The sequence below is a fragment of the Pseudonaja textilis genome, chromosome 9 (genome assembly GCF_049901715.1).
Source record: "Pseudonaja textilis isolate UNSWEBS1 chromosome 9, rPseTex1.2, whole genome shotgun sequence".
NCBI classification, from domain to species: Eukaryota; Metazoa; Chordata; class Lepidosauria; order Squamata; family Elapidae; genus Pseudonaja; species Pseudonaja textilis.
The window spans coordinates 2216525-2230676 of record NC_141998.1 but is presented as its reverse complement, the minus strand read 5'-3'; the positions used below and the strand labels follow the sequence as shown (position 1 = coordinate 2230676).

Genomic DNA, 14152 nt, shown 5'->3' with positions numbered 1-14152 from the left:
TTAAATTCCGTCAACCTTTATTTGGCATCTAGTTCGTTGACTAGATTCTTTGTGTGTCAGTTTGAGCAATAAATCTTCTGAAATGCAACTTTTTTTTTGGTATAGTCCTGATTCTTTGTGCCGGTGTAATAATGGTCTTAAAATTACAGGAAGGCTAATTCTAGCGGGAGTCAGAATAGACTTCCGAAAAAGGGGAGAGGAGTTTTTTTTAGTATGGAGCCTTTGACCCAAGCAATGAGTTGAAGGCCTTTTCTCTGGAGGCCCTTGGAGACCTACTCCTTGGAGAAGGAAGTGTTGGTTTCAGTCCTGCCCTGGTCCGAGGTCCTGAATTGGATGGTTCCGAGATCTGTTTTCTTGTTGTTGTTTTTGAAGGAAGGGTTTGGCCTGCCGTCATTTGTGTCATGTCTAGCGGCTGTACCCGGGGCCGTCGCTATTTTCTATCCCAAAATAATCTCTTACAGGCACCGTGTTCGGAGGTTGTATGCTACTAAATTGTAAAGTTGGGCTCTCTGACTAGGTTTCCCTTGGTTGAGCGCTCTCTCTCTCTCTCTCTCTGTCTGTCTCCATCTTTCTTTCTCTCTCTCTTTCTCCCCACTTCTTCTCTCTCTTGTTCTTTCTCTTGTTCTCTCTCCCTCTATCTTTCTTTCTTCTTTCTTTCTTTCACATTCTTTCTCTCTGTTTCTCTTTCATTTCTTTCTCTCCCTTCCTCCCTTCCTCTCTCTCTCTTTCTTTCTTCTGTCTTTCACTTTCTTTCACTTTCTCTCTTTTTCTCTTTTCTCTTTCTTCTTTCTGTCTTTGTCTCTTTCTCTCCCTCCCTCCCTTTATCTTCTTTCTTTCTTTCTTTCTTTCTTTCTTTCTTTCTTTCTTTCTTTCTTTCTTTCTTTCTTCTTTCTTTTGCTTTCTCTCCCTCCCTCCCTTCCTCTCTCTCTCTTTCTTCTGTCTTTCACTTTCTTTCACTTTCTGTCTTTTTCTCTTTTCTCTTTATTCTTTCTGTCTTTTTCTCTTTCTCTCCCTCCCTCCCTTTACCTTCTTTCTTTCTTTCTTTCTTTCTTTCTTTCTTTCTTTCTTTCTTTCTTTCTTTCTTTCTTTCTTTCTTTCTTTTTTTCTTTTGCTTTCTTTCTCTTTCTTTTCTCTTTCATCTTTATCTCTCTTTCTCTTTCCCTCCCTCCCTTTCTCTTCTTTCTTTCTTCTTTCTTTCATTCTGTCTTCTTTCTTTTCCTTCCTTCCTTCCTTCCTTCCTTCCTTCCTTCCTTCCTTCCTTCCTTCCTTCCTTCCTTCCTTCCTTCCTTCCTTCCTTTTCTTCCCCCCCTCTCTTTCTCTGCCTCTCTACTCTCTCACTCCTTCCATCATACCTCCCACAAAGCAGAAGGCAGCCTCCTCTATCCTTTCCTCCTCCCTCCTGCCAGCATTATTAGCCATGTGTTAAGGTTCTGGTGTTGACCGTGGAGCTCTCAAAGGGCAATTGATCTCAGAGCAGCCAATCCAGGTCCCGCACTCAAACGAAGCCCAATGAGAAATGGGGAAAGCCAAGACCTCAACCTATCGGAGGGCCAGTATTCTAATCAGCTCAGCCTTTCATCAGAGAAAAGGAAGCTTTCTCTGAAGTTCAGTGTGGTGGCCAGTCAGCCAGTCTTGGTTTCGGGATTTGCAGGAAACTCATGGACTCGGGTCCCTGTTGCCTCGGTCAGCAGTTCAGTTCCAGGGTCTCTCCTGTCTGGATCCCAGCAAAAGAACTTTCCGCAAAGAGCATCAGGTGCACATTCCTAGGGCCCAGGGATGGCATTGCCCACGAGCCAAACGCCTTGGGAAGCGTAGAAGTGGCCGTCCTCGGTAGCAGGCGCCTTCTTTGCCAGCCAGCGGTCGAGCTATGGACTCCAACCTGCAGGGGACATTTCTCCTGAACGGCCCTCCTCTGTCCCCATTCCCGGAAGTGAAAGCCCCCATGTGCCAGTATTCTGTGCAAAACTCCTTCTACAAGCTCGGTCCCCCTGGGCTCAGCGCCCAGTTGGCGTCTGGCACACCGCACGGCATCAGCGACATCCTCAGCAGACCGGTGGCTCCTCCAAACCACAGCCTCCTGTCCGGCTACTCCCATGTTGGGGGATTCAGCGGACCAGGTGCCCAGGGCATTTACTATGGTCCCCAGATGGGCAGTTTTGCCAAGACGGGAAGCGAATATGTAGCCAGGGGCAGGAGCTGCTGGGCCGACCCGGTTCCGGACTGGCACGAAGGCCGCGTATGTGGCAATTGTAAGTAGCAAACTAGGCATGGGGGAAAGGCTGCATGGCATGGGGACACGGTGGTTGTGGATTGAGCTGGTTGAGAGCATCCCGTAAGGGATGCCGTCGGTCTCCAAGAGTGGAGGAGAGGTAGCAAAACTTTTATCGGATCTGGAAACTGGTCCCAGAATCGGTGCGGTTGTCCCAGGGACTTATCGGGGTGCTGTTTCAAATGTGTGGTGTTTTCCATGTTGACGTAAGAAGGTCTCAGCTCCAAAACTGCTACAACTCAATTCCTGCAGAGAAGATACCACTGTGAGGTGTGGGGCGAGGGGGAAACAACGGAGCACAGAGTATATAGAAGGGAGGATAATTTGCTGAGGAAGCTGAATGTGGATTTCTGTTGGAGCTGAGTGAAGTTGGGAGGTCCTGGAAGGAGGAGTGACCTGAATAAGAGCCTAAGGGACGAGGTGGGCTATTTCTCGATAGAAATAAAGAGGATAGGCTACATTCTATGGATGAATGTAGGAGACGATAGAGCTGCCAATGTTGAGGAATGCATAAACTCCGTAGCAGTAATGTGAATAGAATTAGAATTCTTAGAAAGAATTAGAATTAGAATTAGAACAGAATAGAATAGAATAGAACAGAACAGAACAGAACAGAGCAGAATAGAATAGAATAGAATAGAATAGGAAAGAATAGAATAGAATAGAATAGAATAGAATAGAATAGAATAGAATAGAATAGAATAGAATAGAATAGAATAGAACAGAACAGAATAGAATAGAATAAGAAAGAAGAATAGAATAGAATAGAATAAGAAAGAAGAATAGAATAGAATAGAATAGAATAGAATAGAATAGAATAGAATAGAATAGAATAAGAAAGAATAGAAGAATAGAATAGAATAGGAAAGAATAGAATAGAATAGAATAGAATAGAATAGAATAGAATAGAATAGGAAAGAATAGAATAGAATAGAATAAATATTGGAAGGAATAGAATAGAAAAGACGAGAAGAGAAGAGAAGAATTGGAAGGGACCCTGGTGGTCTTCTAGTCCAACCCCCTGCCTAGGCAGGAAACCCTACACCACTTCAGACAAAGGGTTGTCCAACATCTTTTTAAAAACTTCCAGTGTTGGAGCATTTGCAACTTCTGGAGGCAAGTTGTTCCACTGATGAATTGTTCTAATTGTCAGGAAATTCCTCCTTCGTTCTAGGTTGCTTCTCTCCTGGATCAGTTTCCACTTATTGCTTCTTGTCCTGCCCTCAGGGGCTTTGGGGAATAGCTTGACTCCCTTTTCTTTGGGGCAGCCCCTGAGATATTGGAATGCTGCTCTCACGTCACTCCTAGATTCATTCTTTTCAAAGCGAGAGAAAGTTTAGAGTTGCCAGAGTTACAATAGCAAGCCCATGATGGGACATGTGCAGACTTTTTGCCTCTGCTGCATCACTCACAGGTGACTTTTTTGTTTCTGGAGTTCTGGAGTCCAACCTTCCTCCTAACCTCACGTTCCTGCACTCACTTTTGTTTCGCAATTCAGCATCTCAAAGAAAGGGTTTTTTTTTGTTTTTTTAAATGGTCTTCTAAGAAGCCCACCGGATTCACCTGGCGGGACGGAAAGGTTTCTCCAATCTTCCTGGTTTGCTCCAAGGCAGAATATCCTCTAAATCTCAGCTGCCACCCAAGTGCCCCTTGGAATGACTGATGGTGCCAAGCAGTCCAGGGTAGCTGATAGGAGGCTCAATTAAGAGCTAGGAAGGAGGCAAGGAGCAACTCATTAGAAACAAGGGCAGGGCCAACTATTATTATTATTACTTTTTGTATTGAGAGCAAAAGGACTCTCTCTACCCCGTTGCCTGAAGAGATGGTGGGGACCCTGAACCCCAAAACTTCATCACATTCTTCGGCTAGAATCTCCTGGCTGTTCTGATTATTGTAGACCGCAAGATGGAGAAAAACCAGGAAGATATTCCATAATGGAGAAAGAGAGAGGGAGGGAGGGAGGGAGGGAAGGGGAGAGGGAGGGAGGAGAGACAAGCGAGGACAGAGAGGGAGGGAGGGAGAAACGGAGAGAGAGAGGGGAGAGAGGGAGAGGGAGAAACAAAGAGAGGGAGAGGGAGGGAAGGAGTGAGAGGGAGGGAGGGAGGGAGAGGGAGGAAGGGATAGAGGGAGAGACGGAGAGATAGAGAGAGGGAGAGAGGGAAAGGGAGAGGGAGAAACGGGGAGAGAGGGAGGGAGGGAGAGGGAGGGAAGGAGGGAGAGGGAGGAAGGGAAAGAGGGAGAGACAGAGAGAGATAGAGAGAGGGAGAGAGGGAAAGGGAGAGGGGGAAACAGGGAGAGAGAGGAGGAGGGGGAGGGAGGAAGGAAGAGGGAGAGACAGAGAGAGATAGAGAGAGGGAGAGGGAGGGAGAGAAACAGGGAGAGAGGAGGGAAGGAGGAGAGGGAGGAAGGGAAGAGGGAGAGACAGAGAGAGAAGAGAGGGAGAGAGGGAAAGGGAGAGGGAGAAACGGGGAGAGGAGGGAGGGAGGGAGGGAGGAAGGAGGGAGAGGGAGGAAGGGAAAGAGGGAGAGACAGAGAGAGATAGAGAGAGGGAGAGGGAAAGGGAGAGGGGGAAACGGAGAGAGAGAGGGAGGGAGAGGGAGGAAGGGAAAGAGGGAGAGACAGAGAGAGATAGAGAGAGGGAGAGAGGGAAAGGGAGAGGGAGAAACAGGGAGAGAGAGAGGGAGGGAGAGGGAGGAAGGGACAAAGAGAGGGAGAGAGAGGGGGGAGAGAGAGAGGGACCTTCAAAAACACCCACCCCCCATTGTACCGCAGAGTAGGCTCCAAAGTTTACCATCTTTTTTTTTTTGTTTTAGTTTCGTTTAGTTTCCTTTATTGTCCTCGCACCTTGTACAATGAAATTAAACACCATCTTCAGTGTGCATTATAAGTATAAAAATAAAACACGACCACACACCCTTCACATTCTGTACAATTGTATTGAAAACCCCTGATATTGCATTCGTATCGCACCGTACCGTAGAATTCAACAGAGCTACTGCACGAACTTGGAGTTCTTCAGCGCAAACTGAGATTCCCAGAAACACGGCTGACCTCTGCAGAAGCCTCCACACACACCCAGAGAAGCTTCAACTATTAAAAGGAGACATGTTAGATTGGTAGAAAGGGACAGCCACGGTAAAATCTTACTCTTTCACACACACAAACACACAGGCACCCCTTAATAAACGGGGACAACTACTCAGATTTGGCCACTGCTGTCCACTTGGGGTTGAAACATAGAATAAGAGAGTTGGAAGGGACCTTGGAGGTCTTCTAGTCCAACCCCCTGCTTAGGCAGGAAACCCTACACCATTTTAGACAAATGGTTATCCAATCTCTTCTTAAAAACTTCCAGTGTTGGAGCATTCACAACTTCTGGAGGCAAATTGTTCCATTGATTAATTGTTCTCGCTGTCAGTAAATTTCTCCTTAGTTCTAAGTTGCTTCTCTCCTGGATTAGTTTCCATCCATTGCTTCTTCTCTTGCCTTCTGGTGCTTTGGAGAATAGCTTGACACCTCACTCCATCTCCTTCTTTGTGGCAGCCACTGTTTCTTCCTAACAGGGAGGACAATTAAACCAGTGGAACAGAAGTTGCCTTCAGAAGTTAGGTGGGTGCTTCATCAATGGAGATTTTAAAGAAGAGATTGGACAGCTATGTATGTCTGAAATGGGATAGGATTTCCTGATTCAGCAGGGGTGGGTTGGACTATAAGACCTCTACGTTCCCTTCCAGCTCTATTCTGATGAATGGATATATGTCTTTGCTGCCTTGAGTTATTTGAAAACCAAAATAAAGGTGGGATAAAAAAAATCTATTGAATTATTTGTAAACAATAATAATGGTGAGATAAAAAAACAAATTGAATTATTTGTAAATTATAATAATCACAGTGGGATAAAAAAACTAAACAAATGACACACAACACACACACATTATCCATAAAGCAGAGAATAAGGAAGGCAATTGATTATTTTAGACCATCAGTCTCTTGGGGCACAGAAAAGGAGGAAGCCAGAGAAATTCTCCTTTTAAGCAAGGAGGGGGAAAAATATATCAAAGCAAAGGTACAGGGTGAGTAAGACCAAGACGTGCTACACAATAATAAAACCAATCGTGAAAAACTTCAAATAAAGAAAGAAAGAGGAAGAAAGCTCAAAGGCAAAAAAAATGGCGTAGGGTTTCCTGCTTGGGCAGAGGAGGGGGTTGGACTAGATGACCTACAAGGTCCCTTCCAACTTTTCTGTTATTAAAAGAAAGCGAATTGGAGAGTCTTGGTCGATAGATATCAAGCTTGGGAAGGAAGAAAAACTTGATTCTTGTGGCTTCCATGTGTAGAAGGCTCTCAGAAATGGGGAGCGTGGATGGTTAGCCCCAGGGCAGGTCATCTGGAGTGGAGATGAAGAGGGAGGTCAGTTGGGGTCACGGTGCCATGTAGACTTTGGGGAAGAAGCCGGGGAAAGACACTCCTCCACCGTGGAAGGCGCCCCTTATTAGCATTCTGGCCCCTTGGGCAAACTTGCTCCTTCCTTACCTCTTTGTAGCTAGTTTTGTGGGGAAGCAAGCTGTTGGAAATTCACGCCAAATGCTCGTGCGTGCGCGCGCGCACACACACACACAGAGAAAGATATTTCCCCTGAGATTTGCATGAAAAGACAGTCATCTTCGGCAATGTCAAAGGTCATCGGAGCTTGCTGTTTTCTTGCAGATCAGGGACACAAAAACAGCATTTAAACGGCCACTTTCCCAAAACTCCAAACCGCCTCTCAGCGAAGGGTATTAAGATCTGGTGCCCGTGGGAAGAAGGTGAAGGTTTGCCCATCTAGTCTCCCTTTTACAGAAAGTGAGGGACCTTGGAAGGGACCTTGTAGGTCATCTAGTCCAACCCCCAGCCCAAGCAGGAGACCCTACACCGTTTCTGACAGCTGGCAGTCCAGTCTCTTCTTGAAAGCTTCCAAGGAATGAAGCTCCCACAACTCCTGAAGGCAACTTCTGTTCCATCGGTTGATTCTTCTCTCTGTCAGAAAATTCCTCCTTATTTCCAGGTTGAATCTCTCTCCTTGTTCACTTTCCATCCGTTATTCCTTGTCTGGCCTTGGGGTGCCTTGGAAAATAGCTTGACCCCCTTCCTCCTCTCTGGGGCAGCCCCTCAAATATCGGAGCACTGCTATCCTGTCTCTCCTGGTTCTTCTCTTCACCAGATTAGCCACTTGTGAGTTTCAAAGGTATAACTGCAGACCTGTCATCAGGGATGCAAAACGAAACAAAGCAACTACTCCCAGTTGTTTCTGCTGTCCTTTGTAAAGGGCCAATGAGCAATTAGAAGTTACATTAGGGGGTTTCAGAATGAGTGGAGGGAATGCTCCGAGGCAGCGGCTAGCTTCATTATTAAAAGTAAGGGGAAATTTTATTTTATTTTGTTGCAAAACAGCAGAGGGCGAATCAGAATTGGCTGTTTGCTTGGAATATTTCAGCCGATTCAAATTTGCTAGTCGACTAGTTAAAGCAACGCCACCATTTCTGTTGGTCAGCACGTGTGGTCTTTGCGCATCGCCTGAGCTCTGTCTCTCGTATTCCCCGCTTAGCCTTTCTGGGTTGTCCTGCCCCACCTTCCTCCCTGCCTACAAGCTGTCCCAATCCCCAAAAGGCCCTGGCCTGACTGGCCCTGGTCCTCCCCATTTTCCTCCCAAGACAATGAAGCCCCCCCCCCCCTCAATCTCTGTCCGCTCCAGTTCCGGCTCATCTTCCCCCACAGATTCACAGGTTTTGATGTGGGCGGAGGCATGACAGTTTTTATTTGGTGTGACTGTGGGCAGGCAGAGGTCAAGTTGGGTGTTTGCAATGGCCTGCCAAAAGGGGACTTTGGGGTAGATACCTGGGAGGGGGGGAGAGTCTCGATTGCTGGTCAGTAAGTCTTGGTTAGCCCCTTCCCATCTAAAGAGAGGCTCCTGGGAAGATGTTTAAGCAGGCATTCAGTTGGTACGGACCAGTTTGAGAGAACCGGTAGTTCCGGCGATGAGTTGGCCCCATCCACCCGCCCCTGCGCTAGTCTGTCCTATACTTCCTTTGTTTGAAGCCCAGTTGATAGGCGTGGCAGAGTGGATTGTCATACCTCACTGGGGCTGAAGGTAAGTTTTAGAGCTGCCTTCTAAGGCACCATGCGCGGTCGCTCACTGAACCGGTTGTTACACCGGTTGAATCCCACCAGGGTGTTGACGCCGGGGCCTATTCCACACCCAGTAAGCTCAGACATCCAACGTGGGGAACGAAGAAACTCCTCGAGAGCCATCCTGCCCAGAAGTGTTGAGGTTCAAAGCATTAGTTAACTTTGGGTGCTGCCCTTGGGGGAAGCTGCACGCCAGTCTGTGACCATGCTGCCCGTCTCCCTCCAAACAGCCGCAGGGCACCTGGGTGACGGCCTCCACAAGAAGAAACACACCCGGCCGACCTTCACAGGCCACCAGATCTTTGCCCTGGAGAAAACCTTTGAGCAGACCAAATACTTGGCTGGGCCTGAGCGGGCACAACTGGCATATTCCCTGGGCATGAGTGAATCCCAGGTAAAGGTGAGTTTTCCATACTCAAAACTATGGAGAACGAGGCAGGCAGGGCCAAGGGTTGGTAGAGGTTCGCTTCATGGATAACCCACCTTCTCAGCTTAAATGGGTTAGCAAGACCCAACTTATCCATCTAGAAATTAAAGCTATAATTCGGAAAAGGGGCTTATTGGCCACTTATTTAAATTCTAAAGATCAGGATGGAGAGGCTAATGAGAGGTTGGTTCATGATAATGAGAGGTTCATATCCATTCCCCAAATATCCAATTACTGGCTAATTGCAAGTATAAATATCGATGCCGTAGATATAGTTGGGGTATCTTTATTCGTATCGGCAATGCTGTACCTGTGTGAGTCCTCAATGAGTTATGGAAAGGTACCTTGTAGCTGAGGAGTCTTTTTCCAGAAAGATACCAGGGGAATTTGTTGAATTCTGCAGAGCATCTGGCCACCGGTGGGGCCTCTGAGCACCTCTGGAGGTTTGAGAACATCTCAGTGGGTTGGTTTCAAGATGTGGATGGGTATCTTTCAATCCCTCCATCTATTCATCCCTCCATCCCTCCATCATCTATTAAGAGTGTCTACAAAGCACCCATATTAGAAGTAGGCGTCTACTTTGGAAGCTGTTTCTGATTTTAAAAAACGGCTGCTCTGCAGGATCACACATATTTGGAGAGAGTTCTTTTTAAGAGATAGATTAGAAAGGGGGTTGGACTAGAAGACCTCCAAGGTCCCTTCCAACTCTGTTATTCTAAAATATGGCTTTTATACCTTATCTATTTGCATGTCTGCCTATATCATGTATCGTTTCTCTCTCCTGTTATCTCTATCATCTGTCTCGCTCTTATCTATCATCTTGTCTGTCTATCTATCTTTCTATCTATCTATCTATCATCTATCTATCTATCTATCTATCTATCTATCTATCTAGTCTATCTATCTCTATCTAATCTCTATCTCTAGTGCTCTCTTGCTCTCTCATCTATCATTATCTATCATATATCATCATCATCTCTCTATCATCTCTCTATCATTTATCATCTATCATCTTTCTCTCTCTCTAATCTATCATTATCACCTCTCTTTCTATAATCTATCTTCCTATCATTATCTATCACCTTTCTCTTTCTAATCTATCTCTATCATCTATCTATCAACCTAGAACACAGTAGGTATCCTGAAAAGTGTCCATGGGCATCTGATTGGCAGTGCCCATCCTGACTTGTGATAAAAACAGAACTCACACCTTGCAGTTAGGGAGAGAAATTGAGTCTGTGTCCTGAAAACGGTTATGGAACTAATCTATTTCCGACTCTGGATTGTCCTAGACACGTCAATTAAAAACATGGACATGATGATACTTTTGTCTTCATTAAACTTCTACCCAATGCTAAAATGAAAGACACCCCAACACAAAGGACTTCCTTTTGCTTTTAAGGCTGCCAGCCTGCCGCGAGCAGAAAGCAGGTCTTCTTGCCAAAAAGAGAGCCACTCTCAAGTCAGAATCTGCATCCTTACCCAAGTCGCCCTTGATTTTTCCTAAAATTCAGCCTTCGTGTCAGAATGACAGCTGCCCATCCTCGCAGCGCATGTGACAGATTGACAGGCTGAATTGGGTCTGAAATAGAGTATAAAGACCTGAAGCGTTGAGGACAACCAGGTCCGGTTGGACCCCTTCCACACCTGCTGGAGGTACATCTTGTTGAGTTTCCAGCAATATCTCTGGCTTTGAACATCCCAGCAAAGGAATTCGGAGGCTGAGACATCTTCAGGGATGGAGGTCAAAAAAAGATAGGAGGGCAGTTACATCCACGCAGTTGGAGCCCCACCATTTTTAAATATGACTCACATAAAAATCACCCCATCCCTGTGGACACTTCTGGTCCTGTCATTGTCCCTGATGATTCTTGACTCTCGACGAATGAATCTTTTCTTTTATGGGCACTGAGAGCATTTGCCCCAAGGGAAATTCCCTGTGTGTCCAATAATCACGCTTGGCTAATAAAAAAAGAATTCTATTCTATTCTATTCTATTCTATTCTATTCTATTCTATTCTATTCTATTCTATTCTATTCTATTCTATATTTTCTCCTATTCTATATTTTCTCCTATTCTATTCTATATTCTACATTCTACATTCTACATTCTATATACTCTATACTCTATATTCTATTCTATTCCTATTCTATTCTATATTCTCTCCTATTCTATTCTCTATACTCTATACTCTATATTCTATTCTATTCTATTCTATTCTATTCTATTCTATTCTATTCTATTCTATTCTATATTTTCTCCTATTCTATATTTTCTCCTATTCTATTCTACATTCTACATTCTACATTCTATATACTCTATACTCTATATTCTATTCTATTCCTATTCTATTCTATATTCTCTCCTATTCTATTCTCTATACTCTATACTCTATATTCTATTCTATTCTATTCTATTTTCTCTCCTATTCTATTCTATATTCTATATTCTATATTCTATATACTCTGTACTCTATATTCTATTCTATTCTATTCTATTCTATTCTATTCTATTCTACTCTACTCTACTCTACTCTACTCTATTCTATATTCTCTCCTATTCTATTCTCTATTCTCTATTCTCTATTCTCTGTTCTCTGTTCTCTGTACTCTGTACTCTATACTCTATATTCTATTCTATTCTATTCTATTCTATTCTATTCTATTCTATTCTATTCTATTCTATTCTATTCTATTCTATTCTCTCCTATTCTATTCTATATTCTATATACTCTATATATTCTATTCTATTCTATTCTATTCTATTCTATTCTATTCTATTCTATTCTATTCTATTCTATTCTATTCCATTCCATTCCATTCCATTCCATTTTCTATTCTATTCTGTTCTCATATTTGGAAGAGGTCCTGCTGGAGATGGCTTTTTCAAAGTTCAAGAGCTTTGATTTCTTGGTTACTCCCTTTTGAACCTTGTTCTTTCACTCTCTCTCTCTCTCTCTTTTTGCAAAAATAAATGCGGCTATGGATTGCCTCTAAATTAATAATTAAAAACTCCTGCCCAGCTCAACAACCCATTAAGACAGCCACCACTCATTGGAGCACGTACAGCCAATTCATCCGGCGAGCTTGTCAGTGGGTTAATTGTGTGATTTAATCTTCATAAATAGGAGCAGAAATTAATTGTTGGTTCCGAAGGGAGTGGAGGGGGGGCGGGAAAGAGACTTCAAATAACACAGGCATCCCTGCCTTAGAAAATGGCACCTTCTTCCATGCTAGAACAAGGAAAACATTTCAATTAAAAAAAAAAATAAAGTCCATGGCCCAGTGAAATGGAAACAATCCTTGGCACTTCGGCCCTTTAAAGGTTTTGAATCAAGTGATCAAATCAATTCATTGTCTAGAGCAGGGGTGTCAAGCTCGGTTTTATTGAAGGCCACATCAGGGTTGTGTTTGACCTTGGGAAGGATGGGGTGGGCATGGCCAACTCAACATCACTTGTGTCGGGGGCATCTGTGGTTCTCTGCCAGTGAAAATGGGCTCCCGAGTTCTGGTTTTGGCTGGCATGGCCTCCTGCAACCCTCTGCCAGCGAAAACGGAGCTCGGGAGGGTTCCCGAGCTCCATTTTCGCTGGCAGAAGCACCATGGGCTGGTCCTTCACTGTTTCCAGGGCAGCCCTTGTGGGCCAGATCTAAGCAACCTGAGGGTCGGATCCGCCCCCTGGGCCTTGAGGTGACACCCTTGGTCAGCAGTCTGCAATCTGCGGCTCTGGAGCCACATGTGGCTCTTTCGGCCCTCGGCTGATCCCACCACTGGCTGAGCCCTCCCCTCCCTGTCATTCCTCACCTGGCCTGAGAAAGTCAGGGTGATGGCGGGGGATGGAGACTCACTCCATATTCCAGAGCAAGAGGTGACTGGGTGGGAGTGAGTGATGTGGAGTCGGCCACGCCTACCCAGTCACACCAGTTGTTAAATGATTGGCTCCTGGTGTTTTCTTTCCTGTGGGAAACGGGTCCAAATGGCTCTTTTGAGTATTTAAGGTTGCAGACCTCTGCCCTTGGCCTAGAACATGCAGTTGGAGACTCAGTCCAGAGTACAACCTTTTGCCAGATCTTTGTGCTCCAAGGCAGAGTAGCAACTGCAACAGGAAGTCTGCTAAATTTATCTCCCCAAGAGCCACCGCTCTCAGAATTTCCTCTCTCTGACAACCAGTTCCTCCTTTCTGTTTTCTTCCCAATGACCATCTCCCTGGAAAGGGTCAATCACATTGGCCCAACAGTTGAACTAACTTCTGGTTAAGATGGGGTCCCAGGGGCTTAGATGTCTCAGGGGCTGTTAGGTTGCCCACCCCTACTTCAAGTCTAGGCCATGTTCTTGTAAACCCAAGGATCCCTGATGGCCTTGCCTCCCTCCCCCCTCCTCCCCAGGTGTGGTTCCAGAACCGGCGCACCAAATGGAGGAAGAAGAGTGCCATGGAGCCTTCCTCCTCTTCCCCACAAGCAGGCGCCGGACCAGGAGAGCGCCCCATCTCTGATGAGGATGACGAGTACAACAAGCCCTTGGATCCAGACTCCGACGATGAGAAGATACGTCTCCTGTTGCGCAAACACCGGGCCACCTTCTCCATCCTGGGTCTGGGCTCCCACAGTGGCTGAGAAGGGCTGGGCTTGATGGCGCTTGCAGCTTCTGGGGGCAGAAGTTGGATTCAGCAGGCTGGACTTGTGTGTGGGGGGTGGGTGTCTCGATGGTGAGAGGGTTGGGGAAGCCTTTCTCATAAGGAGGACACAGAGGTTGCACTTCTGGACTTGGGTAAGCTGCTGTGGTTGCATACCAGCAGTGGGATCCTACCTGTTCTGCTACCGGTTCGGTGATCACACGTGCACACACCTAACACGCGTGCGCCACTTTCTCCACACCAGCTGAGGCCTGCAGCGCCAATCAGCTGAGAGGATATAGAAGAGAAAAGTGCAGGGGCAGGTGGGAGGGACGATCCTATGCTTTTCTCTTCTTTCTCCTTTCAGCTGATTGTTACAACCGGGTTGGGTGAACCGGTCTGAACCGGTAGCATACCACCATTGCTGTATGCATGTCTGGGGTCAAGGAAGAAGCCGGTTAATATTCAGCTTGCCCCTTGGACCTGAGGTTTGCCTGCAGCCTTCTGTCCGATTGGGAAAGAGATGTGCTTTCATTTGTCACTGCGTTTTTAACCATCATCACCATAATAATAATACCAATAGGCGAAACGTTTCAATCAAGCTGCAAAAATAGCTCCCAAGATTTACAGAGATAGCATAACGGGGACGTTACATCCATTCGGCTCCAAGTTTCCTTTG

The 14152-nt window shown here is 45.7% G+C and overlaps 1 protein-coding gene across 1 annotated transcript; it reads left to right on the top strand.

Moving 5' to 3' along the window:
- Window positions 1-1768: 1768 nt before the first annotated feature.
- Window positions 1769-13474, top strand: NKX6-3 (NK6 homeobox 3). Its single transcript, XM_026715230.2, has 3 exons — window positions 1769-2249; window positions 8665-8834; window positions 13247-13474. The coding sequence occupies exons 1-3, from the start codon at window positions 1868-1870 to the stop codon at window positions 13472-13474; spliced, it is 780 nt and encodes a 259-aa protein (XP_026571015.1). The 5' UTR covers window positions 1769-1867.
- The last annotated feature ends 678 nt before the right edge of the window (window positions 13475-14152 follow it).

Excerpts from the sequence above, each read along its gene's own strand:
- NKX6-3 (XM_026715230.2), top strand. The coding sequence starts at position 1,868 with ATGGACTCCAACCTGCAGGGGACATTTCTCCTGAACGGCCCTCCTCTG. Across the intron at positions 2,250-8,664 it reads AGGCCGCGTATGTGGCAATT|CCGCAGGGCACCTGGGTGAC; the intron begins GTAAGTAGCAAA and ends CCCTCCAAACAG. Across the intron at positions 8,835-13,246 it reads TGAGTGAATCCCAGGTAAAG|GTGTGGTTCCAGAACCGGCG; the intron begins GTGAGTTTTCCA and ends CCTCCTCCCCAG.